This window comes from Hyla sarda, chromosome 3, assembly GCF_029499605.1.
Source record: "Hyla sarda isolate aHylSar1 chromosome 3, aHylSar1.hap1, whole genome shotgun sequence".
Lineage (NCBI taxonomy): Eukaryota > Metazoa > Chordata > Amphibia > Anura > Hylidae > Hyla > Hyla sarda.
Window position 1 is genome coordinate 256,333,638 of NC_079191.1, and position 27,032 is coordinate 256,360,669.

General features: G+C 42.4%; 1 protein-coding gene across 2 annotated transcripts in view; it reads right to left on the reverse strand.

Moving 5' to 3' along the window:
* HDDC2 (HD domain containing 2) overlaps window positions 1–26,109 on the reverse strand; it is a 41,433-nt gene extending 15,324 nt beyond the window's left edge. Inside the window, exons 1-5 of one of the 2 annotated variants that reach the window (XM_056566474.1) lie at window positions 26,004–26,063; window positions 22,189–22,427; window positions 17,603–17,724; window positions 14,966–15,068; window positions 10,559–10,627 (exon numbers count right to left, since the gene is read on the reverse strand). In XM_056566474.1, the coding sequence (XP_056422449.1) occupies window positions 10,559–10,627; window positions 14,966–15,068; window positions 17,603–17,724; window positions 22,189–22,221 (327 nt within the window). In that variant the 5' untranslated portion in view covers window positions 22,222–22,427; window positions 26,004–26,063. Of the gene's footprint in view, window positions 1–10,558; window positions 10,628–14,965; window positions 15,069–17,602; window positions 17,725–22,188; window positions 22,428–26,003 lie in introns of both variants that reach the window. The other variant, XM_056566473.1, reaches the window with a different exon arrangement.
* Window positions 26,110–27,032: the final 923 nt, after the last annotated feature.

Below are 27,032 nucleotides of genomic sequence, written 5' to 3' on the forward strand. Positions count from 1 at the left end.
AGGCCGTTTTATCCCTTATTCCAAGTCCCCTCCCTTAGACATGAATGGAGGGGGCATGGCGTGACATCACAAGAGGCGTGGCGTGATGTCATGTCTCTGTCTCGGGAGCAGCACCCCTAGCACATAACACCAGGTGCTGCACAGAGATTGTAAGGGGTCACAGTGGCTAGACCCCTGCGATCAGACATCTTATACCCTATCCTTTGAATGGGGGATAAGCTGTCTTAGGCTGGAAAACCTCTTTAAGGAGATGGCTGTAGAGGACTCGAGTTTGGAAGAAGTGTTGTTAAAAGGAGGATGACTATGTGGACATCAAGAACTTCAACAAATGAATCCTCTTTTGACAATCAAAGATAGAAGCAGAGGCCACCTCCTGCTCATTTACTGTGTAGGTTTACGCTAGGTTCATATCTGTGTCGGTGGCTCCAACCAGGGCCTCTTTTGTAGATTCTGCTTAAATAACGGACAAACACACCCTGCATGTAATATTTTTGTCCCATTAAAATCCAGCTAAATAAATCCAGGAGCATGACACCTGACAGACCTGATTAAAGTCAATGGGGTCTGTTGGACTCTGTTGGTATCTATAGTGCACCAGACTGGCAGGCTCCATTTGCCGATGCAGAATGGAATCGGAGACCAAGGCCCCAAACAAGCCTCCAAAACAGATAAGGTGTCAAAACTTTGTCTTACCTGCTGTCCCTTCCACTCATACTACAGAAGTTCTAATATACATTAATATCTTGCAATGAGAAAATGTTTATACTGTATCTTACTCTGTGCATATCATATAGTATATGCCACATAGTTTGTAAGGGCATTTTAATTGTGATTTACTTCAAATACAGCAGCTGTATTTGCCCACGTATACAGGACTGAGCACAGAATCCTATAATTATCAATCATACATTTCACATATAGGTCTATGTTCTAAAGGGCATGATCCTGAAATACTTCATTATCATTTGTAAAGATTCTGCAACCCTGCATTTTAATTTGTAGGCTACCGTGATATTATCTGAAAGCTAACAAGCAAATGACATCACACTAACTGCAAACACTACTGTCATATATGCTTCCAGCTCAGCCAGTTTTGTTTTTACTATTTATTATGCAAATTTTTGCCGTTGCAGCTCTATTAATTTCTAAAGATCTTTAGAAGTTGAACGTGGCAAAACATATTTATAGTCCCTCCACTTAAGCAACATATCGGAAATTTGACAACTAGAATATAGTAAGAACGCATGACAAACTAGGATAAACAAACATGTGCTGACACCTAGTGCCACCTAGTGGTCCAACAGATTACATTATAGACCCTGCACTGCAGAAGGATCTGCTTTTACAGCCTCCTGTCAATCTAAATGTCTTTCCCTCAAACACTAGTAGATGTTGAGGTCTGGTGCCAGGGTGGCAGGAAGAATACAGACAGATGACACAAAGCACAATAAGGAGAAGGGCAGAACCACTGCGCATCTAAGGATCCATACAGAGTTCATTTGCCTGTATTTTCAGTTGTTCCTGAACTAGTGGGAGAGTCTAAAACCCCCTGTGTCACTACAGCAAATCCTCAGAAGTAGCAGTAGCATGGGGGCCATTATAGAGCAGTAGTAAGCAGTGCAAGCTGTGAATTCAGCACTGTTTAGAGAAATACTTGCTGCATGGAGCAAGTTAACCCCTTAAGGACGCAGGACGTAAATGTACGTCCTGGTGAGGTGGTACTTAACGCACCAGGACGTACATTTACGTCCTAAGCATAACCGCGGGCATCGGAGCGATGCCCGTGTCATGCGCGGCTGATCCCGGCTGCTGATCGCAGCCAGGGACCCGCCGGCAATGGCCGACGCCCGCGATCTCGCGGGCGTCCGCCATTAACCCCTCAGGTGCCGGGATCAATACAGATCCCGGCATCTGCGGCAGTTCGCGATTAAAATGAACGATCGGATCGCCCGCAGCGCTGCTGCGGGGATCCGATCATTCATAACGCCGCACGGAGGTCCCCTCACCTTCCTCCGTGCGGCTCCCGGCGTCTCCTGCTCTGGTCTGTGATCGAGCAGACCAGAGCAGGAGATGACCGATAATACTGATCTGTTCTATGTCCTATACATAGAACAGATCAGTATTAGCAATCATGGTATTGCTATGAATAGTCCCCTATGGGGACTATTCAAGTGTAAAAAAAAATGTAAAAAAATGTAAAAGTAAAAGTAAAAAAAAAGTGAAAAATCCCCTCCCCCAATAAAAAAGTAAAACGTCCGTTTTTTCCTATTTTACCCCCAAAAAGCGTAAAAAACATTTTTTATAGACATATTTGGTATCGCCGCGTGCGTAAATGTCCGAACTATTAAAATAAAATGTTAATGATCCCGTACGGTGAACGGCGTGAACGAAAAAAAATTAAAAAAGTCCAAAATTCCTACTTTTTAAATACATTTTATTAAAAAAAAAATTATAAAAAATGTATTAAAAGTTTTTTATATACAAATGTGGTATCAAAAAAAAGTACAGATCATGGCGCAAAAAATGAGCCCCCATACCGCCGCTTATACGGAAAAATAAAAAAGTTATAGGTCATCAAAATAAAGGGATTATAAACGTACTAATTTGGTTAAAAAGTTTGATTTTTTTTAAGCGCAACAATAATATAAAAGTATATAATAATGGGTATCATTTTAATCGTATTGACCCTCAGAATAAAGAACACATGTCATTTTTACCAGAAATTGTACGGCGTGAAAACAAAACCTTCCAAAATTAGCAAAATTGCGTTTTTCGTTTTAATTTCCCCACAAAAATAGTGTTTTTTGGTTGCGCCATACATTTTATGATATAATGAGTGATGTCATTACAAAGGACAACTGGTCGCGCAAAAAACAAGCCCTCATACTAGTCTGTGGATGAAAATATAAAAGAGTTGTGATTTTTAGAAGGCGAGGAGGAAAAAATGAAAACGTAAAAATTAAATTGTCTGAGTCCTTAAGGCCAAAATGGGCTGAGTCCTTAAGGGGTTAAGGAGGGGAAGCATGAGGTAGTCTGGAGAAAAATATATTACAAGGTTTATTATATTCGCTTGTACCATTGCTTTGTGCCAAGTTTAGTGTGGTGACTAAAAAGTAGCACCTAAAAACCAAAATATTTTTTGGAGTGCCCCTTTAAAAGCAATGCATCATCATTTAATAAAGTTTTTACTATAGATATTTTTCCATTTTTGTTTTTTATTTTATGAACTTGCCGAATTGAAAGTAAATAAAACATCACAACCAAAATAAAGTAGAAAACTCATCATTTTAAAATATTACAAAATATTCCAAAAGACACTCCGTGTAAACTTTACATTACAAAAAAAAAAAAAAAAAAAACAAGAAGAGTCAGAAGAACAGGTACTTCCGGAAACAAGTAAGCATGTCATGTTAGTCCCCCAGTAGACCATTATACAAAGAATTACACAAATAAGGATCAAAAATTTAAAGGGGTACTCCGGTGGAAAACAAATGTTTTCAAATCAACTGGTTCCAGAAAGTTAAACAGATTTACTTCTATATAAAAATCTTAATCCTTCCAGTACTTATCAGTTGTGTTCTTTCCCATCTGACCACTGTGCTCTCTGGACAGTTCCTGAAACAAACAGAGGTGTCTGCAAAGAGCTCTGTGGTCAGACAGAAAATAAATTAAAAAAGAAAATAACTTTCTCTGTAGTATACAGCAGCTGATAAGTACTGGAAGGATTAAGATTTTTAAATAGAAGCAATTTACAAATGCGAAAGAAAAAAGAAAAAGTATAATCACCACCTCAAGGCTAGTATCAGGCAACCTGATACAAAATTAGTTTGATAGTCCGGCATCTGATAGATCTGAATGATGGAGTGACAGTTCACAATATTAATCAATATCTCCCAGTCCAAATAGTCCAGATGCTGGACTGGGAGACATTGATCAATATTGTGAACTATCACTTCACCATTCAAAAAATTATACATTTTCAGTGCGGAACATTATACCATTCCACAAGGGCCCTGTGGTAATAGGCTTGGCAGAAACTTCCATATATCATTACATTTATTGCATGGTTTTATATTTGTGGATGCATTATTTTATTTGTTTATGGATTTTTAATCTTTCTATGTCATTGAATACATTTTGTAAATTCTTTCATCAAAAAATTGAAGCACGTATTTTATCTAATTCCTTTTGCTTATGTATCAGGTTGCCTGATACTAGCCTTGAGGTGGTGATTATACTTTCTTTTTTCTTTCACATATATAACTAACCTGGTGTAGGTGTAAAATCACTATACCTCGGCTGGGAAGTTGTGAGCTGCACTGACTTTTCTCATTTACAAATCTGTTTAACTTGTGTTTTCTGTAGATCACTTGTCAGCTTTGCCATCTATACAGATACTGGATTAGGAAAATTCTCTAATCAGAATTAGCAGGTGAATTAATTAAAGGAATATTCCTATTTTGACATTTATGGCATAACCAAAGGATATGCCAAAAATGTTTGATAGCGGGAGACCCCCTCTCTGGGACCTATGACCTATGCCGTTTACATGACTAAGAAGTTATATAAACATCGTAGTGCATGTTGCTACTGTTTACACAACTTCAGCTACTACGCAAATTTTGTAAAACAGTTGGCTTGCCTGTTTTTAGCAACTAGAGATTGACAGGCAGCTAAAAGCAGGTCAGAAGGGTCTCTGAGTTTAATAGGTAGGAACCTACATATATCAGACGAATATGGTATATCCTATGGGTACTTTTCGCTCTTCTGACTATTCAGTGAAAAGTGCACAATCAACTGAGTAGTAATACTCCTACATCTCAGATATAAACACCATGTAAGCCAGAATCAGCACTGTGAATGCACTCCTGGTCCAAAAGGGTGCTCTGCAACTCAAGGCTAGACTCCAAGCCCCGTCTCACATAATCCAAAGAAGTAGGGAAGCGGCACTACAATGTAGCATGAAAAAGGTATATTTAGAAAGGTCTCATTGATAGACCGAAACATAGCTCTGTTACATGGATGGGTAAATAAAAAAATTAAAAAAAACACTTTCATGCTACATTGGAGTGCCTCTTCCCTACTTCTTTCGATCAGAAATAAACAGTTGGAATCATGGCACCAAAGGTTGTAAGCGGATATATAAAACAACAAACTCATTTTTGGTACAGTACAAAAATATTACTCCTGCTTAAAAACAGTAGAACAGGTGTACCATGTATTGCCACTGAACCCCACTCACTTCAATAAAGCGCCACTACAACCCTTTGGGCCTTTTTTTTTAACCCTAACAGTGTACAGTCCTTTTTATTTCTGTATCTTCAATATAACTGACACAAGGCATATTATTTCTATTTGCCCTTAGTCACACTAGACATAGTATGGTGGTTCTTAAAGAAGACATTTGGTCTGTACAAAAAAAAAATAATTTAGCCTCAGGTGCTATGATTTTAATGAAGTTTTTATTTTGTTGTTATTCATCCACCACCAGTTCCCAAGATAGCCAGTAATTGCTCACCGGTAATTCTGTTTCCCTGACCCATGACAGCACCACCTGAGAGAGGGACTCCGACCCAAGGCACATGAAACCTGAGGATAAAAAGAACTTTCCTCCTCGGCCTCACTGAGATTTCTTAATAAACATTCACAATAAAATATCCAAATATCAATTAAACATTAAAAGTAGTGAACACCCACCAAGTGCAAGAAAATACACTGATAATATAGGGTGGGAATGCCCTGGTGTTGTCGCAGCTCGGGGAAACAAAATTACCGGTGAGTAAGTATCGGCTTTCCTGGTCGCCATGACAGCACCAACTGAGAAATATCAGAGATAACCAATTAGAGTGGGATAACAGATTGCAAAACTTTGCGACCAAAAGAAAGAAGAAGAAGAGGTCCCAATGTTCACCCTGTAGTGACGAGAGAAAAAAAAAAGGATGTGGTGAAGACCAGGTGGCTGCTCTGCAGATCTGATCTATAGAAGCAACTCTCCTCTCAGCCCAAGAGACAGCTATAGCTCTAGTTGAATGGGCCCTAAGCCCTACACCCAACACCGAGTAAGCTAGACTGATAGCTTGTCTAATCCACCTAGACAGAGTATCACTACTTGCCTTTTTCCCCCTTTATCTTTACCTGTGAACTGAACAAAAAGAGTATTAGATTTTCTAAACTTCAGTCCTATCAAGATACTGAAGGACACATCTTCTAACATCAAGGGAATTAAAGGATTTCTCTCATTTGAGGGGCTGGCACAAAAAGGATGGTAATCTCTTGGGACATATGAAAGGTAGAAACTACCTTCGGAAGGTGATCAGGAAGAAAAATAATATAGTCTAAAACCTTAGTGTACGATTCTATACTATACAGGCTGACAAATCTACCCTCCTGGCTGTAGTGACTGCCAATAATAAGACTGTTTTAAGGACTCAGGAACATGGTGCATAGCATCACCCCCCACCCCACCGCCCCGCCCTGGCCGCTGCCCCTTTGCCTCCCCCATCCCCGGTTTTATAATTACCCATTCCCGGGGTCCACGCTATTTCTGGCTGCGCGTCCTGCACAGCAACAAGTGACGTCCTCTTCATTGCACACAGTGACAGCTCAGGAGGACGGCGCCGGAGACCGAAGTAGAGCGCACCCCGGGAACAGGTAATTATTAAACGAGGAGGCTTGCGGGGGGGGGGGTTTGCGGTGCGCTGGGTGGTGTCGCTGGGGGGGTTGATAAATAGCCGTTAACTTATACCGGAATATCGGTATAAGTTATAGGCTATCGGCCCTAACCTCCACAGAATATCGGTATCGACCCTAAAAAATAAATAAATAAATAAAAAATTATATATGACAATTGAAAGCAAATAGAAACTGTTTATGGGTTAAGGGTAGCTTAAATATTTTCCTCGAGCATCAGCAATGGCATATTAGTATTAATATATTGATCAGTCATCAGAAACATAAGAGCCATCCCTATCAGGTTAATAAAAAAAATGTACGTTTATCCATGAATATTGAAGATCCCAGAGAAATTAAAACTGTCCAGGACATTATGTTCGAGGGATTGGAACCTAGGAAATTATCTTTCCCTGTTCATAGATTTATATCTGAATTGATCAAGAAGGAATGTGAAAACCATGAAAGAAAAGCCTTTCTTCCTAGAGCACTAAAAATAAAATATCCTTTTGACAGTACAGTACTGACAGAATGGGGAAAAAGTTCCAAAAATGTATGTGGCTCTCTCTAAGGTTTCTAGAAAAGGCACTCTTCCTCTGGAAGATATAGGCGTACTTAAAGGGGTACTCCGGTGCTCTCTGCTGACATCTCTGTCCCTTTTAGGAACTGTCTAGAGCAGCATATGTTTTCTATGGGGATTTTCTCCTACTCTGGACAGTTCTTAAAATGGACAGAGATGTCAGCAGAGAGCACTGTGCTTGTGATGTCAGCAGAGAGCTGTGTTCCAAAAAGAAAATAATTTCCTCTGTAGTATTCAGCAGCTCATAAGTACTGGAAGGATTAAGATTTGTTAATAGAAGTAATTTACAAATCTGTTAAACTTTCTGGCACATTTATTAAAAATGGTTTCCACCGGAGTACCCCTTTAACCCCTTAAGGACTCATTTTTCGTCCTTGCCTTCAAAAAATCATAACTTTTATATTTTCATCCACAGACTAGTATGAGGGCTTGTTTTTTGCGCGATCAGTCGTCTGTTGTAATGCCATCACTCACTTTACCATGAAATGCATGGCGAAACTAAAAAAAATACTATTTGTGTGGGGATATGAAAAAGAAATCTGCAATTTTGCCAATTTTGGAAGGTTTCCTAGTCCGGAATTTTCCAGTATTAGAGTGAGAGGGCTGCATAAATGAACTTTGGCCCAGAAAGAAATAAAATACTAAATATGCTAATATATACGGACACAATAATCTAATAACCAATCAAACTGTAACATGCTAATTGTGATGACATAACTAAACCTCCTTTTTTGTACAAAGTAAAAACCAACTGTACTTCCTGGATTAAATCAGAGCTCCTTAGGAAGTATGCTAAGAGAAAGGAGATATTATACCAACATCCTGTGTCTGGTGTGAATCTCTTGTGCCGGCTCTCAGCCATATGCAGCAGTGGTCACTCACATTTGAATGCCTATCCCCGGTCGATCCTTGACAAAGCCATCAGTGTCCTCTGCCTGAACGAAAGGTCTTCCAGAGGTAGCATCCTCTATTGAAGAGGAATCTCCATCCGATTCTGCTAAATCTACAATAATTCCTTCCTCCTCTAACCCTGCAGCCTGAGCAACAGCATTTGCAGGAGGATCAGGGATAGTAGGATTAATGACAGGTACAGAAACACTGGCCGATTTCGAGGAATTTTGTATCTCCAACCTAATCTTTTCCTGCATGTATTATAGGAGAGATGGGACTTCAGCAGAAAAAACTTTTGCTACGCATGACGGACAAGTTTGCTTCTCATAGCCCTGTGGTAACTTGGATTTACACATATTACACTCAAGATGATTAGCTTTTTTTTTAATGCTTTTCTAGGTACATCCCCCTAAAAGTCTTTGCTGATGATTCAGCCGGGTCCCGTCTGGGGTCCTCCTTGGAAGAGTTCATGCTGCTACAGGCTGTAACTGCTGGCTGGCTTCCTTTGGAGAACGAGAGACTGTGAAGAGGCAGCCCAAATACTACTGGGCCGCACTTCCGCAGAGACGCCGGCATCCGACGTCAGATCCAGCCCGTCAAGTGACTCCGTGACGTACTTCCAGCCCCTCCATTCCACGTCATACCATAGAGATGCACGCGGAACAGGAAGACTAACAGCTGTTCCTCCACTGCCCGCCCCGCACTACGTGCGATCCGTGAGTAGCATTCGCCTCGCAGCAGGCCAGGAATCAGGCACAGGAAACCCTGTCACGACTCACCAGGGAGGTAATCAGGACCGCCAGTACCCAGAGACTATCGTGCTTGTAGCGCCCTCAGCATATCTATCCAAACACCTGAGACAGGGACTCATACCTCAGACAGGCTTCGAGGGACAGGAAACACACTGAAGCCGAGGAGGAGGGTTCTTTTTATCCTCAGGTTTCCTGTCCCTAGGGGCGGAGTCCCTCTCTCAGGTGGTACTGTCATGGCGACCGAGAAATAGGGATTTTGCTATCTGCCCGCTGAAAAGTAAGGTGGGCAGGGAGCTTTTAAAAAGGGGTGCTATTGTTAGGCTCAGGGGATGTAAACCTGACTCCTAAATCTCATACTCACACCCCCTGAGCCTGACTTAAGCCACCTCTGCCTTATGTTCATACCACCTGAGCCAGAGTCATGCCCCCTCAGCCTCATATTTCACACACCAGGAGCAGAATTTATATCCCCCAGTTTCATAATGACAATACCTGAGCTTGATTTACACCCCCTCAGCTCTTCAATTATTTCTATGGGAGGACAGGAGGTGCTGCAATAATCGAGTACAGCATTTGGGAGTCTTCAGTGTGCCCATAGAGAATTAATGGAGAGTGTCTTCCCTAGCATGCGCTCCTCTCAGAGAGCTGGGGCCTGTTAAGGAACGATCAGACACTTATGCCCTATCTTGTGGATAGGGGGCAAGTTACTTTTCACTGCACAACCCGTTTAAGTTCATGCCCACCAGATAATCAAATAGCAAAACCCCTAGATTGTGAGAAAGGAGGGACGGACATAGCAATAATATAATAGCATTTAATCAAAATCAAAATTATATGAAAACAACAGATCAGGCAGGTGGATTTCAACACCTCTGAAGAAATAAGCTGTCTCCAGAGGATTCTGAAAGATGCTTCTGTGTGTATGGCACTGGGGTTTGGGAGAGACAGCAGTCAATAGCCACGTATTGCATATGGCTAGCTTTACCGACGCTAATGTAGAATGGATAAAGCACATTAAAACAATTGTTACCCTCATCTCTTACCTTTGAATGTACAGAGAAGAAAACTTTGCTGTTTGTGCCCAATGTCAACCCCACATGTATAGGCTTACAGTATTTCCTAAATTAGAGTGCATCCACACGTAAATATTTTGCACCAGATTTTCTGCTGCTGATTTTCATACCCATTCAATGGATAGGAAAATCAGCAGCAGAAAATCTGCAGCAATATACGCACATGTAAACACAACATTAAATGGGATCAGTAATAATAGGCATTTTAAAAATGTATACAAAGAAAGAAACTAACCAGAAAATTACCCTACACAGAATTTCAAATAACAATCTGTGCCTAATCTATTAGCATGCATGTACATGAAAATGTCACACCAAATTTAATTTACGCATAGTCTTACATTTTTCATAAATACTTCCCTCGAAACAAAGTAGCTATTAAACCATGGTTACTTTGTATTAAGGAATAATAAAAATGAAAGATAAGGTATTCAGTTCTCCAAATGTTAACAGCATCATGGATCATATATATTAAATATGTAAGAGCAGTGTTATCTACTACCTTTACAAATAATACTATATCTAGATGATAATTTAGAACAAAGTGTGCAATGATATTCAGACAGAAAAAAAAAAGGACTTTTCACACCTACTTCCCACAGTTCATACACCTCCTTCTTCATATCATCTGGTAACAGATTTGATAAATAGTTCATAGCATCCTTAAAAGAGAAAGAAGAAAACTAAATTATGTGATTATTCTATCCAAAGAATTAATAACCTCATGATCATAGGTGATGGCTCATTTCAGATCTCCTCCCTCTCTCTCCACAGTGACCTCCGCTTAGGTCACAGAGCATGCACACAGAACAGTTTTAGGGTATGTTCACATTAACTTAAAGAGATAATCTGCTGCATCAGCATTCTGAACATTTTGTTCCGAATGCTTGGAGAGGGAGGTGGGGGTTGTGACATCATGGCCACGCCCCATCGTGATGTCACACCACTCCCCCTCAATGCAAGTCTATGGGAGGGGGCATGGCGGCCACCATGCCCCCTCCCATAGACTTCCATTGAAGGGGAGTGGCGTGATGTCAAGACTCCCGCTGCACAGACATCGCCGGGGTCCCAGCTGCAGGAAGCCCGCGATCAGATATCTTATCTTCTATACTTTGCATAGGAGATAAGATGTCTAGGGGCGGAGTACCCCTTTAATCTGCTGTTTATTTATATTGATTAAACACACAGCATCAAATTTGCAGTGTGAAATCCACAGCGGATTAAGTACATGTGAACATACCCTTATTGCATGCATGTTCCTACTGTAAAAGTGCTGCTGAAGCAAGTCCAGCAAGATTGCTACCCCATGATCATATAAAGAAAAGTGTAAACCTTCGTAGCTTATGGAATGCTCACACAGTTGGATAACTTCATCCAGTTATCAGAGCCGTGCTTGTAATAAGAGCCACTGACATTCTATTAGTCTTTGGTTCCACATTGACTTTTTGGATTGTAACAGTCTGTGTAAACTAATCTACTGTCAGAGTTTCCCACTACCATTACTACCATAGGAAAATATTTAGGTGCCTAGTTGCTATAAAAGTTCTTGCATTACACAATAAGTACCCTAAAATAGCAATACCTCTAATGTGTGATATTTAAAGCGTACCTATCATCACAGAAAAAAAAATAAAGTTATACACTGCTCAGAAAACAAAAAACAAACAACACAATGTAACTCCAAGTCAATCACACTTCTGTGAAATCACACTGTCCACTCAGGAAGCAACACTGATTGACAATCAATTTCACATGCTGTTGTGCAAATGGAACAGACAACAGGTGGAAATTATAGCCAATTAGCAAGACACCGCCAAAAAAGGAGTGGTTCTGCGGGTGGTGACCACAGACCACTTCTCAGTTCCTATGCTTCCTAGCTGATGTTTTGGTCACTTTCGAATGCTGGCGGTGCTTTCACTCTAGTGGTAGCATGAGATTGAGTCTACAACCCATACAAGTGGCTCAGGTAGTGCAGCTCATCCAGGATGGCACATCAATGTGAGCTGTGGCAAGAAGGTTTGCTGTGTCTGTCAGCATAGTGTCCAGAGCATGAAGGCGCTACCAAGAGACAGGCCAGTACATCAGGAGACGAGGAGGAGGCCATAGGAGGGCAACAACCCAGCAGCAGGACCGCTACCTCCACTTTTGTGCAAGGAGGAGAGGGGAGAGCACTGCCAGAGCCCTGCAAAATGTCCTCCAGCAGGCCACAAATGTGCATGTGTCCACTCAAACGATCAGAAATCTCTTCACAGATTAAAGCAGGTTCACACAAAGCACATGTGAAAGAGTCTGTAGACACTGTGGAGAACGTTCTGCTGCCTGCAACATCCTCCAGCATGACCAGTTTGGTGGTGGGTCAATAATGGTGTGGGTTGGCATTTCAATGGGTGGGGCGCTATTAGCACCGGGTCCCGGCTTCAGTTACATGCCGGGACCGACCAGATTTGACAAGGGGTCACTGCGTGACCCCGCGTTATATCGCGGGAGCCGGCCAAGGACGTCAATATTTGTCCATGGTCGTTAAGGGGTTAAACTTCCTCCCTCACTGTGTGTCACTGAGCTGTCCTCCTCATGTAATCTCTTTAATACTGGGCTGGTACACTGTAACAAACCCCCTCCCCATCTTCTTACTACTGGGGTACATATTGCTGTATGAAGATGAACATGCGGTCACACTTGCTACTTCTCAATGCTATGGACCAGATGTGCACTGAATCCTTTTTCTCTCACTCAAGAGCTGGGGAGGTGTGAGGGGGTGTGGCCTCCTCTCAACCAATCACAGCCGCTCACACACTGCCAGCTCTCCCCAGCTCTCTGTGTTCGGAGATCTTCACACAGGGAGCGCACACAGGCATGTAAAGCCTCCCCCTCACTTCCTGTACTCCAACTAATAAGCTGATGTTGCTAACATCGGAAAGACCATAGTAACAGGTATGGGACATTTTATGAGGACCTCTAGTGGCCACTTTTATAAAATAAGTTTTCTAAGGGAAACTGTGGGGAAAATAAATAAAGAAATATTAGAGATATACTTATTTTCTATGGCTCTATTGTTTTTAAAAATATAGTTTAGGTGACCGTGATAGTGGCCATTTAAGTATTCCCCTTAGGCTTTGTTCACATCTGCATCAGAGGTTCCTGTTGGGGCCTGCATTACACAGTCCTTCACTGCTTGTAGTTCGGGTCTTGCTATTTAAACAGATTCTGCAACGAGGCTCCTCAAACGGAGCACCAATGTACAGGGTGGGCCATTTATATTGATACACCTTAATAAAAAGGGAATGGTTGGTGATATTAACTTTCTCTTTGTGGGACATTAGTATATGTGAGGGGGGAAACTTTTCAAGATGGGTGGTGACCATGGCGGCCATTTAGAAGTCGGCCATTTTGAATCCAACTTTTGTTTTTTTCAATAGGAAGAGGGTCATGTGACACAAACTTATTGGGAATTTCACAAGAAAAACAATGATGTGCTTGGTTTTAACGTAACTTTATTCTTTCATGAGTTATTTATAAGTTTATGACCACTTATAAAATGTGTTGGATTGTCAATGCAACTCTCTCCTCCCACTCTTCACACTGATAGCAACACCGCAGGAGAAATGCTAGCACAGGCTTCCAGTATCTGTAGTTTTAGGTGCTGCAGAATGGACAAAACAAAAATTGGAACAGGACCCTCAGTTTACGCAGAAGATTTTGATCAGTGATGAGGCAAACTTTTATGTGAATGATGAAGTTAACAAACAAAACCACCACTATTGGTCTGACACTAACCCACATTGGATAGATCCTTCCAAGACTGTTGGAACACAAGAATTGATGGTATGGTGTGGTATATGGGGTACAAAGATAGTGGGGCCATTCTTCATCAATGGAAACCTCAAGGCCACTTGATATGCAAAATTGCTACATCATGGTAGCACAAAATTCACCATACGGTATACATTCTTCATTGTTTGTTAGAATTGGTAGTACAATAATATAGTGCAGTATAACTCCACTAGAGGGCTTCTTGATAGAAAATAGATTAATACAAAGCCACTTTGTGGGCATGAAAAAGACAGATTTTGTCAATAGAATGGAATACTATTAATAATGTAAAAATAATTATTTGCAAATGTTGAGACCGAAAGGCTCTACACTATTTAAGGTGAATTGCCAGAAGGCTTTTCGATTCAGGAGTCTTCTATGCAAATCACCTCCGCGGACATGTGATTAAATTTTTTGAATTGCATATGCTACAAACACTTCATGTGAACTGCGGTGTACATGTGCAAAGTGAGAGGATGCAGCTGATCGGGTATGTCTAGAAGGATTGCCAGTGTCATTGAGATGCTCCAAAATTTTTGTTTTGAACTTTTGTTTGGTACACCCAACACATTTCAATACACAACTGGTACACTCAATGACAGACAATATTTGTAGAGCAACAGTTGAGAAACTGCTTGATCTTAAAAGTTCTGTCTCCTGTCGAGTTGACAAAAGAGTTGGTCGGTTTTGTATAATTATAAGTGTGACCCGGATGTCTGATACACTTGTAAAACCCACTGCAATGCAACCATGTTTCAGAAGTGTGTGAACTGTTACTAGGGCTATTAGAGGCTATGCAGTCACTTAGAGAATGGGCCTTCTTAGATACGCTCATAAAGCCTTCAGACAAAATATATGCCAAAATGGGGTCCCGTTTGAGGAAATTTAAATGTCTCAAAAGGATACCACAGTCCTGATTTAATTGAGGAGAGTATGTCAAAGCCAACACTGGCTTTACATAGATCTCGATTTGGAAGTTTGCTTGGGAAATAATAATTCTCTCGTATTCCTCTTGCTGACATGGTCCAGGCAGATCCCTGCAGTTCTTTGGAGGTGAGCTAGCAATTACATTGTGTTCGCTGTACTACCATACCGGTGGTCATAGGCAAAAGAATGGAGCAGTGGAGAAGTGTTTTGGGTTGAAATTCCCCTTTAAGCCATACATCTGCGATGCCTGTAACATCACTTACCTTTTCTTGCCTGTGCTTTTCCTCCTTGGAGATATTGTCAGCAGGAGCTATGTCACCCACAATGCACTCCGCCATATCATGCACAAGAGCAAGTTTTATACACCTAAGACAGACAGAATTAGGGGTGAAAAACACTTCATAATCCAGTTGTACATAACTAACAAACATTTGCTAACTTTTCATGATTGTCTGTACTATATCAAGAGACAGAGCTAGGCTCTAGGTAGTACTGCCTATGTACTATTAAATCCAACTAAATATGTTTTTTTTCTGCACATGGTGAGATTTATTGTCAGAGCTTTTTCACCATTTTCAGGTTTGGGCTTTCCTTTTTGTATAAGAAGGTTCACATATTGCCCTGGAGATTTACCAACAGCAGAGGGCGGCAGCTTCAGATAAATCAGATTCTCAACATGCAAAAAAAAAAGAAAAAAAAAGGTGGACGTACGTAGCACCTCTAGATGCTATATCTAAGCGCCTGGGTGTCAGCAGTAGCAGGGAAAGAAGCTAAGAGTCAACGTACTCTCAGCCCCTTACCACGGTTTTCAGTCTGGCAACTAAACAGGATAAGATCCAGAAATACACCGACCGGAGTCACTATCTGACTCCATCTGGCTTATTCAAATAAATGGGATGCAGCCCGAGACCAAATTGCAAAAACGTGGTGTGAATGCATCCTTACATTTAATTTGTAGCTAGCAGATGACATACTCTGAGTTACTCTGTAGAGTACAAGCAAATCCCTATAGCAAACCTCTCCTGCTCTGGACAGTGATTTCAGCAGAGAGCACTGTGGTCAGACAGAAAAGAAATTCAAAAAGAAAATAACTTCTTCTAGAGCAAACAGCAGCTGATAAGCACTGGAAGGATTAAGATTTTTAAATAGAAGTAATTAACAAATCTGTTTAACTTTGTGAAGACAGTTGATATTGAAAAAAATAGTTTTTCCCACCGGAGTACCCCTTTAAGCCAAAGCCGCCATGGAGAGGTTAAGAATCGCTATTCGTCAGCAGTAACTAGGGGGGTGGGGGTGTAGGCCTGCCCAATATATTGTAATCACAATGAAATTATTGCGGATTGCTATCTTTAGATTTGGCACTTGTCAAAATTAGGTGAATTATTTATATATATATATATATATATATATATATATATATATATATGGCTCTGGCAGTGGCAGCAAGAGATAAAAACAGCACTCACTGGGGTTCACGGCAAACGAGTGTGTAGAGGTTAGGAGGCAAAGCCAACTAGAGTCAGGGGGAGGAGCCACCACCCCTGAGCCCTGGAGAAGACAGACTGCAGCTCAGGATTGTTATGGGTGAGATGTGGCTATGACCGTGCAGCAGACGTCCTCCGCACTCCTGCTTACACAGTACTGTAGATTACTATATGAGCAGGCGAATGACTATTGGGGGGGTGGATGGCTATATGAGGAGGAACGGCTATATGAGGGGGGGGGGGGGAATGGCTATATAAATTTCACATAGCCATTTCCCCTGATATATAGCCACCCCACACCCCCCACACACCCCCGATATAGCCGTTCCCTCTTACTTTCTTTTGCCAATTCGCCTCATAGCCATTCCCCTCCTTTCATACAGTCATTCCCTTCACATCTTGGCCCACAGAGCGCCTACTTCATCTTCTAAACATTGTGTGAATTAATGGGAGTGTTGCGTGAAGAATCAAATTGCCAAACTTCAACTCTATATGGTTAAACCTCTCTCAGATCATCCAGTGTGGTTTTCAGAGTGTTATTGAGATAATGCATATGTAGGAGAAAGGACTTAGGACCGTTAGGACAACATTACATACAGGCAGGGGGAAAAAAAGAACATCTTCTCCTCGGGAATCCGGTAAGGCTGGGATGTGTCAAGATGATTGGTGTGTTTGTATGCCTGCAGCTGACAAGCAAGGCTGTGGTTTCAAGGGGCTGCAGGAAAGGGAGTAGGCCGCACTGAGTCATCATGTGGAGAGGCATGTGGGCTTTGACTGGCATTGTTTGCACTGCAACCGGAGAGTTGTCTCCAACTGGAGTGAGCAGCAGATACTTCCAAATCAGGTAGGCACAAAAGCGTGGGGTCCAATGTTGACCTTCAACTGCAGTGTAGAGCAACAGGGAGTCTGTTTCCTTGCTGAGTGCACAGGAGACCAAGCTCCCTCGTTGTCGCTGCCATCTTGGATCGGATATGCATCTTTCGAGAAATACAATTTAGGCAGCTTTGCTTGCCGAGCCAACTTCCTCCTTCTCCTAGGCATTCTTGGAGTTGTTATCTTCAGAGGAGCGGTATGGGAAAAGCTTCTGCAAAGGGCTGAATATGGTGTTAGAGCAGGAGCACTATGTATCCCAAAGCATTATATTAGCCACTTCAAGTAGTTGCATACAACCCCCCCCCCCCTTAAAAGAAAGATAAGTACATTTTTCACTTAAAAAAGAAAAAAAAAAAATTAGATTGTCATTAAGTTTTGCAGGACTCACAGACAATTGCTGGCCTTATTTTTCAACACAGATTGTATCCTGTGTGCAATGGTGATGCATATAAATCCCCATACACATAGGGCGACTTCATCAATAGTGTGGGTTTCATGATAATGTATCCCCATCAAAGTGAGAAACATTTGAAAATACCATACCTATCCTTATTTAGTTTCTTGTCTTCTGTTAACATTGCCATAACTGCCATCCTATACATGTGATCGGACACGCTCTCTGGCTTCTCCACTTTGCGGTATACCCATCCTGTTCTTGGGACTCTCTTGGGAAAACAAAAGAACAAACAACTATTATTTCTGGAATTCCAAAGTTACACTGGCAGCAACAGTTCTGACCCATTCATATTATGTTCTGCTTACATGCAGCATAGCATATGCCCATGCAGTTTCCTGAACCTCTACATTCATTCCCCCCCCCCCCCAAAATAGTTTTTTCAAGTTTTTCGAAACATAAACAGGTACATACATGTTTAAGTAGAAGCCCAAAGGGCGTGTCGGTAAGTTAAACATCAGTATATGATATGCATGTCCTTTCGAGCATAAAAACAAAAAATAACAATAGGTGGTGAGTCAAATAGGTCCATAATTGGACCAATTGTTAGTAGCAGTATCAGTACCGTAATAACACCAATTATAGTAGGAAATTCAGAACAAGGTGCCAATTCTACAATCAGTAAGAATCTGCAATAAGTGGTCTTATGTCTAGCTATGGGTGAAGGAATAGTTGGGGGTGGGACGGAGAATGGGGGTTTTTGAGTTGGGGGGGGGGGGGGATAAGGGGAGAGGGTGGGAAAAGGACAGGTTAGTAAAATATATCACAATAGGGTGATCTAGCCCATCTAGCTGCAAATACCGAGTACCTACCCGAACCCAGGGCTAAAAACTTTTCAAATGCATAAGTTGTATTTATTTTATGTGCAAGCGATTCACGAGAAGGAATCTTTGGGGTTTTCCAGTGGCCTGTTATAGCAGTTTTGGCGAGTATACAGATTATGCACTATAGGTCGCTCTGGTTTTTTGGTATAATCTGGATGTTAAGGAAGAGCTGCATTGATTGGGGAGTCGAGGGAATCTCCATACCTTTGACTTCCCTTAATAGTTGTTTGCACAAAGTCCAGAAGGGACCAACCACTAGGCATTCCCACAGTATGCGTAGCAAAGTGCCTCGGGCACAGCAACCACGCCAAAACAAGTTAGAAGTACCTATGTAAATACGGAACAACTTGTCAGGCGTGTAGTACCATTGTAGAAGGTTTTGATAGCCGATTCCAGGTGGGAGGAACATTGGAAAGCTGCATGTATAGATTTAAAGGCATGTTGCCATTCAGCATCTGAAAATACGCAGGTTAGATCCCTCTCTCAATATCGCAGTGGGTGTGAGTTAGGAAAAGAGTTGTCCTGCGCCAGGTTATGGTATAGAAGTTCCAAACCCTTGAGAGGGGAGGAGAGGAGGCAGTACATTGTAATCTGTTTTGTTTGATGTGGGGATAGGTTGTGTAGGAAATGGCGGATTTGTAGATATTTATGAAAATCTGCAGACGGTAGGGAGTAATTGGATCTCAAGGCTTGAAAAGTTCTGAGTTTGGAGGCCTCTTATAACATGTGGGAGTGTGTGATACCATGAGCTACCCTTTCAGTTAGGTTTAGATTTGGAATGGAAGCTTGTATGATCGAGATATCTCCAATATTAGCCACACATGTTAAAGGCGAGTGGGCAGCAAATACTACCCAAGCATAATAAGAGGCTTTTACCAAGGGGTTGTGTATGTGCGGTAGCGAAATATTCCAGAATCGGACATACAAAAGGTCCCTGGTTGTGTATGGAGCTATAGACAAACTTTCAATGGTTACCCAGAGTAAATCTATGGAGTCACTCCACCAACGCCTAACATAGCCAACCAATGTAGCCGTGTAATAATGCCTGAGGTCAGGAGAGCCTAGTGCGCCAGCAGGCTTCACCCTAGCAAGGATGGGAGCGGAGAGTCTCAGGCGTTGATTTGCCCAAATAAAAGATAAGAAAAGAGACTGAGCTTTGCGAGAGGAAGAGAGATAGGAAGAGTACGAAATAAGTAGAGGAATTTGGGGAGGAGAAACATTTTGAAAGTGGCCACTCTGCCCACCCAGGATATGTTGGACTTCTTATATTTGTCTATGTCTTCCGCTATTGCAGTTAGTAGCAGTTTATAGTTTAAATTATATAGCGTCTTGTGTGTATAAGAAAGAGAGATCCCTAGATAGTGGAGATAGTCAGTTTGCCAAATGGTATGTTGTTTTTAATTAGAAGGTAATAGGAGCATAAAGATTAACGGGAAGGGCTTGGGTTTTAGATTCAGATAGTAATATGAGAGAAGGCCGAAATATGATATTCTGTCCATGACCGCATGCAGGGAGGTTAGAGGGTTCGTGAGTGTCAGAATAACATCATCTGTGTATAACGAGATAACATGTTTGGTGTTCCCAATCACAACGCCAGATATCCGTGCTTCGGAACGGAGTGTTTGTGCTAGCGGTTCCATGGACAGGCTATACAGGAGAGGAGATAAGTAGCACCCCTGTAAGGATCCATTGGTGAGCAGAAATATATCCGAAAGAGAGCCATTAGCGAGTATCCGAGCTCTGGGTTGGGAGTATAATGATGTCAAAGCTGATAAGATGCTGCCAGATAAGCCCATCCTGTGCAAAACCAAAAAGGCGTACAACCACCTAAGGCGATCAAATGCCTTCTCGGTGTCAAGAGCCATGATTAATGCAGGCAATTTAGTGTGCTCGAGATGTGAGAAAATGTTTAAAAAGGCGCCTGGTATTATCTGAGGCTTGGTGGCCAGCTACAAAGCCAGATTGATCTACGTTTATCAAGGAAGCGAGGACTGCAGAGGCAAGTTGCTAGCAGTTTCTCAAATATTTTTAAATCTTGATTCTGGGGTAGGTCATGGGATTTACCAGGTTTGGAGAGGGTGACGATCATGGCCTGTAAGTTTTCAGCCGGGAGGATTCCTCCAGCGACCGCTGCCTGACAAGAGACGCACAGATGGGGGGACAAGAGATCCTTGAATTTTTTGTAGTAGGAATTTACGAAGCCATCAGGCCCCGATGCTTTATCAGATGGCAATGATTGTATTACATGGCGGACTTCTTCCACAGATATATCTTTGTTTATGAAAGACTGATTTATTCTATGCATAGGGAATGACTTGTAATATATAGAATGGTAGCCTTACAGTCACAAGTGCTAATTTTACCAATATCTTCTAACTCCTTACTACTTGTTTGGGGAGCAAAATAGGTATTACCTTTACTAACTCCCCATCACCCCACTTCCTCCCTGTGCTTGATTTCAAATATGCCTACTGAGACAGGAGGGACAGGATATATATGCATATACTCTTCAGAGCGGTCACATAGGCATAGGCTCTCATAGGTCCTCATGTCATTAAAACGTGAACGCTCTAAAGAAGATATACATATTCAGAGATGGGTGGGCATATGGTAGAGGGGATGGAGACAGGAAGATCAGAGGGGCAGCTCCCATTTCTATTGCGCAAAGGAGCATATTAGCAAATCTCCAACAGGACCATGGATCAGAGTGAGTAATACATTATTTTGCTTAGGTTTACCTGCACTATAACCCTGTTTATTGAGTTCAGTGTGGGTGAACCGGCTGTCCGTTACCCTTTAGGGATGCAAAGACTTCATTTTTTACTCCTCGCCTTCTAATAGCTATAACTATTCTACCTTCATGGCCATATAGCTTTTGCAGGTTTTTATTTCTATGCAGTGAACTTTTTAGGAAAAATTATGTTATCTTTATTCTGTAGGTCAATACAATTAGAGCGTAACCCAATTTTTATATATTTATTTATTTATAAAAAAAAATTCGTACTGGACTGTATAAGGGCTCATTGTTTGCACTGTGATTTGTAGTTTTTATTAGGACTATTTTTGTTTAAATGAAATTTAGCTTTTTAGTGATTTTTTTTCTAACATTTAAAGTGATCAAAAATCAGCATATCTGGCTTTTTTTTTTCATCTTTGTTATCTCTTCTGTGCTTCTCCAGCCTGCCTAGCCAAACTACAGAAGCGGAGAGGCGATGAGACCGCACAGAGACAGGTGAGGACCCTCCAGCCGTAATATCAGCTGAAGGGGACCCCGAGCTGATCATCAACACCCTATCCCCCCCCCCCCCCAAGACAATCGGCAACTTAATTGCACTGCTTTTAGATGCCTTCCAGTACTTATTAGAGGCTGTATATTACAGAGAAAGTTCTTTTGTTTTGGGATTTTTTTTTCTGTACACATTGTTCTCTGATGACACCTCTGTCTGTATCAGGAACTGTCCAGAGCACTGTGGTCAGACAGACAATAAGTCAGCTAATAAGTACTGGAAGAATAAAGTTTTTTTTAATATAATTTACAAATCTGTTTAACTTTCTGGCACCAGTTGATAAAAAAATAAATAAAAAATAAAAGTGTTTACCACAGGAGTACCCCTTTAATGCCAGACATAATCCTAATTGGTAATATCCAGCATTAGCTGGCTAATGGCCGCACTTCATACAATGGGGGCGGGCACAGGACGTAAGTGTACTCCCTGTGTCCTTTAAAGAGTAGCTATCATAAACTGATCTGTCCCTAAAACCCTCCAGCATATGTCCCTGACTAACCTTGACACCAATCCTGGCTTTTATTTTGTTCAACATAAATAACATAACATTTTCCCCCCTTGTACCTCTTTTCCAGGCTTATCAGCCTGCACAATCATCGGTGGTTCAGTGAGGGAGGAAGTGGGCGTGGCCCGGCAGGCTAGACGTCATCTGAGGCTTCACAGGGCTGGCTTCCGCCCTTCTTCCTGTATGCTGCTCTCACTCTCGGGAGCGCGCATACAGGCTAAGTACAAGGCAGGGACGGCAGCTTCTGTGTCTCCTCCATACATAGTGGAGGAATGTCGGAGTACAGCGCTGCCGTGCCCTGCAGGAAGAAAGTCAAAACATAATATACATTTATAGTTTGGATGGAATAAATTCTCTAGTTTCATCATTATTTATACTGTATTGCTGCGGTTTTACCTAGTAAGCTTATGTAGAAGGTAAAACTGCAGCCTTCCAGTATAGATGGTGATGATAACCGTGAATTTGTTTCATGCAAAAATATGCATAATAATTATAACCTGTTAATGAGCGTGCATACCATGCTGGCTCATTACATGTATTGAGCCAGCATGGTATGCATGCTCATTATCAGGTATTGAGCCAGCATGGTATGCACGCTCATTATCAGGTATTGAGCCAGCATGGTATGCACGCTCATTATCAGGTATTGAGCCAGCATGGTATGCACGCTCATTATCAGGTATTGAGCCAGCATGGTATGCACGCTCATTATCAGGTATTGAGCCAGCATGGTATGCACGCTCATTATCAGGTATTGAGCCAGCATGGTATGCACGCTCATTATCAGGTATTGAGCCAGCATGGTATGCACGCTCATTATCAGGTATTGAGCCAGCATGGTATGCACGCTCATTATCAGGTATTGAGCCAGCATGCTATGCACGCTCAATATATGAAAATGAGCGTGCATACCATGCTGGCTCAATACCTGAAATTGAGCGTGCATACCATGTTTGCTTATTACATGTATGGAGCCAGCATGCTATGCACACTCAATTCATGAAAATAAACGTGCATGCTTGCTCAATTCCTGATAATGAGCGTGCATACCATGCTGGCTCATTACATGAAAATTAACGTGCATACCATGCTGGCTAATTACATGAAATTGAGCGTGCATACCATGCTGGCTCAATACCAGAAATTGAGCATGCATAGCACGCTGGCTCAATACATGTAATGAGCCAGCATGCTATGCACGCTCAATATCATGTATTGAGCCAGCATGCTATGCACGCTCAATACATGAAAATAAATGTGCATACCATGCTTGCTCAATTTCTGATAATGAGCATGCATACCATGCTGGCTCATTACATGAAATTGAGCGTGCATGCTGGCTCAATACGTGCATAACATGCTGGCTCAATAGCTGATATTGAGTGTGCATAGCATGCTGGCTCAATACATGAAATTGAGCGTGCATAGCATGCTGGCTCATTACATGTATTGAGCCAGCATGCTATGCACGCTCAATATCAGCTATTGAGCCAGAATGGTATGCACGCTCATTTTCATGTATTGAGCCAGCATGCTTGCTCAATTACTGTCAATGAGAGTGCATACCATGCTGGCTCAATACATGAAAATGAGCGTGCATTGCATGCTGGTTCAATACCTGATAATGAGCATGCATACCATTACATGTATTGAGCTAGCATGCTATGCACGCTTATCATATATTGAGCCAGCATGCTATGCAAGCTCAATACATGAAATTGAGCATGCATACCATGCTGTTTCAATACCTGATATTGAGCGTGCATACCATGCTGTTTCAAGACCTGATATTGAGCGTGCATAGTATGCTGGCTCATTACATGAAAATGAGCATACATACCATGCTGGCTCAATATATGTAGATAGATAGATAGAGACAGATAGATAGATATAGAGATAGATAGATATAGATAGAACCAAAGAGTAAGTTGGCCAGCACTATTGATTCAAAACTATTAAATGGACCTGGTTTACAGGTAAGTACCTCACTTGCAAGCTAAGTACCTCACTGTTTCATAATTTCATATTTTCATTTGTTGCACTACAGCTGTATAGCTTTTCATGTGTTATCTATATACTCATGTTTCATCTATATCCTTGTGCTAGCAGTGTGCTGCTGTATTGTCCTGTTCCTGTATATTTAGCCCAGCAGCCTACACCTGTAAGCCAGCTGTATATATTAGCTTGGATCAATAGTGCTGGCCAATTTATCCTTTGGTTGTATTACACATACAGGGGAGTGGCTACCTCCATGTTGGCTCTTGCACCCCACCCACCTCTATCAGGTGTATATAAGGTGCCTTGGATGTTTCAGACCTTGCATGCCTGCTGTACTGTTCACACAGAGGCATATTCATAGTGTAGGGTCCGTCCCAAAATAAGGTCACCTTACCGTGGTGGGACGGTCCAAGCTATTTGGCCGCCAAATTTGCAAGCTAAGTACCTCACTGTTTCATATTTTCATTTGTTGCGTTACAGCTGTATAGCTTTTCATGTTTTATCTATATTCTCATGTTTCATCTATATCTTTGTGCTAGCAGTGTGCTGCTGTATTGTCCTGTTGCTAGATATAGATAGAGAAAGATAAAGATATAGATAGATATAGATAGCTACACATATGAGATTATACTTACCTAAATATGATTCTTCCTCCGATGGGGGTGTGGTGCAGATTTCTCCTCTCTGCGTCCCCCCCTCTCTCTTACAATCTATACTGCAGCTCGAGCTGCAATGAGTAGTAGGGGGAGGTGCAGGGGGCGGGGATATGTAAATTAGGTGTGCCGCACGCACACGAGCACTGTGCTTGCTCTCTGCTTGTTTCATATACAGGCAGAGAGCGAGCCGAGGACGCGCTTTTCGGACCACGATGCCCGGCCAGCAGTGGTCCAAATGTGCCTTCATTGGGGGGGGGGGGGGGTTGGTGGGATGCTTCTTGGACCATGTAGGGTGACACCTAGTGGCCAGGATTTCAAATGTAAAAAGTATGAAAGGTACATTTTTTTTTTTTTATAAAATATTAAAGATTGTTGTTTATGCATAATCTATATTAAAAGTAATGTTTAATGTGAGTACCCATTTAAGATGTTATAAAAAGCATGCAGCTCTCATGCAGCACTGTGCACGATCAACAAGTCCTTTGTCTAAATGCAATTCATTACAAAATCTGCTCCTAAATACCTGAACAGGGGGCTTTTCTCCATATTGCTGCGCAGTACTAGACAGACCTTCCCGCTGTGTTACCACATAGCAGCCAGACACAGTGTAATGTCATTTTATGGCGCTGTGTCTCACAACAATGGAGACGCAGTGAGAAGCTCCATCGCATAGCGCCCTGTTCACGCATGTAGGTGCCTATTTTGCAATACACAGTTCTGAAAAAATGCTCTAGAGCAGTGGTCTCCAAACTGTGTCCCTCCAGATGGTTCAAAACTACAACTCCCAGCATGCCCAGACAGCCATCGGCTGTCTGGGCATGCTGGGAGTTGTAGTTTTGAACCATCAGGAGGGACAGTTTGGAGACCACTACTCTAGGTGTATCTCACGATTAGGGACTCTGTAGTCAGTCAGTGGACCCATAGGAGTATGGAAACAGTGTATAGGGGGCGCTACAGAGAGGTCTCCTGTCTCTACAGCTTCGGTAATCACTATGCGCCAAGCTCCAGCCAACCTGACCCCTCACTACACTATTCCCAACTACTGTAAAACTACAACTCCCAGCATTCCCAGACAGCCAGCTGCATGGGCGCTGTAGTTGTGTCACACACAGGGGGCACAGTACTGCGGAGGCTTTATCTTCCCACACACAGTCTGCAGTGTGTATACACAGGAATAACACCCGGCGCTCGAGTCTCCTCTATACCGGGCACGGCTTTACCTTCAGCTGCCCCACGAACTTCATGAAGTGCAGCAAGCTCTTCCCCGCTCCGCTCCCGGCACCCGCCATGCAAAGCTCCACTGTACACAGGAAGCGGCGAACAGCACTCGCCCCTCCCCCAAGTGCCAAGTAACCAATCACATGTCCGCAGGGGGTGGCCAGGTGACCACTGGTGTAACCATACTGGCGGGGCTGTGTATGGGATATATGGAGTAGCTGTCCATTGTAAGCAGTTCTCGCTCCTGACCTGTGTATTTAAACTGTATATTAGGCTGCATTCACACCACGCTTTTGAGTCCCTGGGGAAAGAAGTGCGTTACCGCCCTGGCGATACCTACACATCGGTAAAGTGGTCTGTCACTCAGATTCTGACTTTAGGGTCTATTCATAGATACAGTATCCTGTGCATATTTGATGCGCAGGATTTGAAGCTGCAGAGATGAATGGGTCTCCGCGAACGGACAATTCCGTCGCTGAAATTGTTCTGCGCAAAGAAAGAACATGTTCATTCTTTGCGCGGAAGTCCCTGAGTACTGCATAGCTGTCAATGGTGACGGCGCAGTGCCGTGCAGTCCTACCGCCGCCGTCGGCTACCAGGCTTTCTGCGGAATTCTGCGAGCGGAGATTCTGTGCACTCTGTAGTGTAAACATACCCTAAAGGGGTACTCCACTATAAACATCTTATCCCCTATCCAAAGGATAGGGGATAAGACGTTAGATCGCGGGGGTCCGGCTGCCACGATCTCCGCTGCAGCACCCCTGTCATTCGGTGCCCGATGACTGGTGATGCTGGCTGTCACACCCCCTCCCATAAACATGTATTGGAGGGGGCGGGGCGTGACGTCAGGAATTGTGTTGAGCACTAGTGTTGCTCGCGAATATTCGCAATTCGAATTTTAATTGCAAATTCGTGAATATTGCAAATATAGCACAGAATATTAGCTTTTTTTTTGTTCACAGTACACATCAAAGTGATCACTGATCATCCCTCTCTGCTCTTCGCATATGCGCATATGCGCATATTCGCGA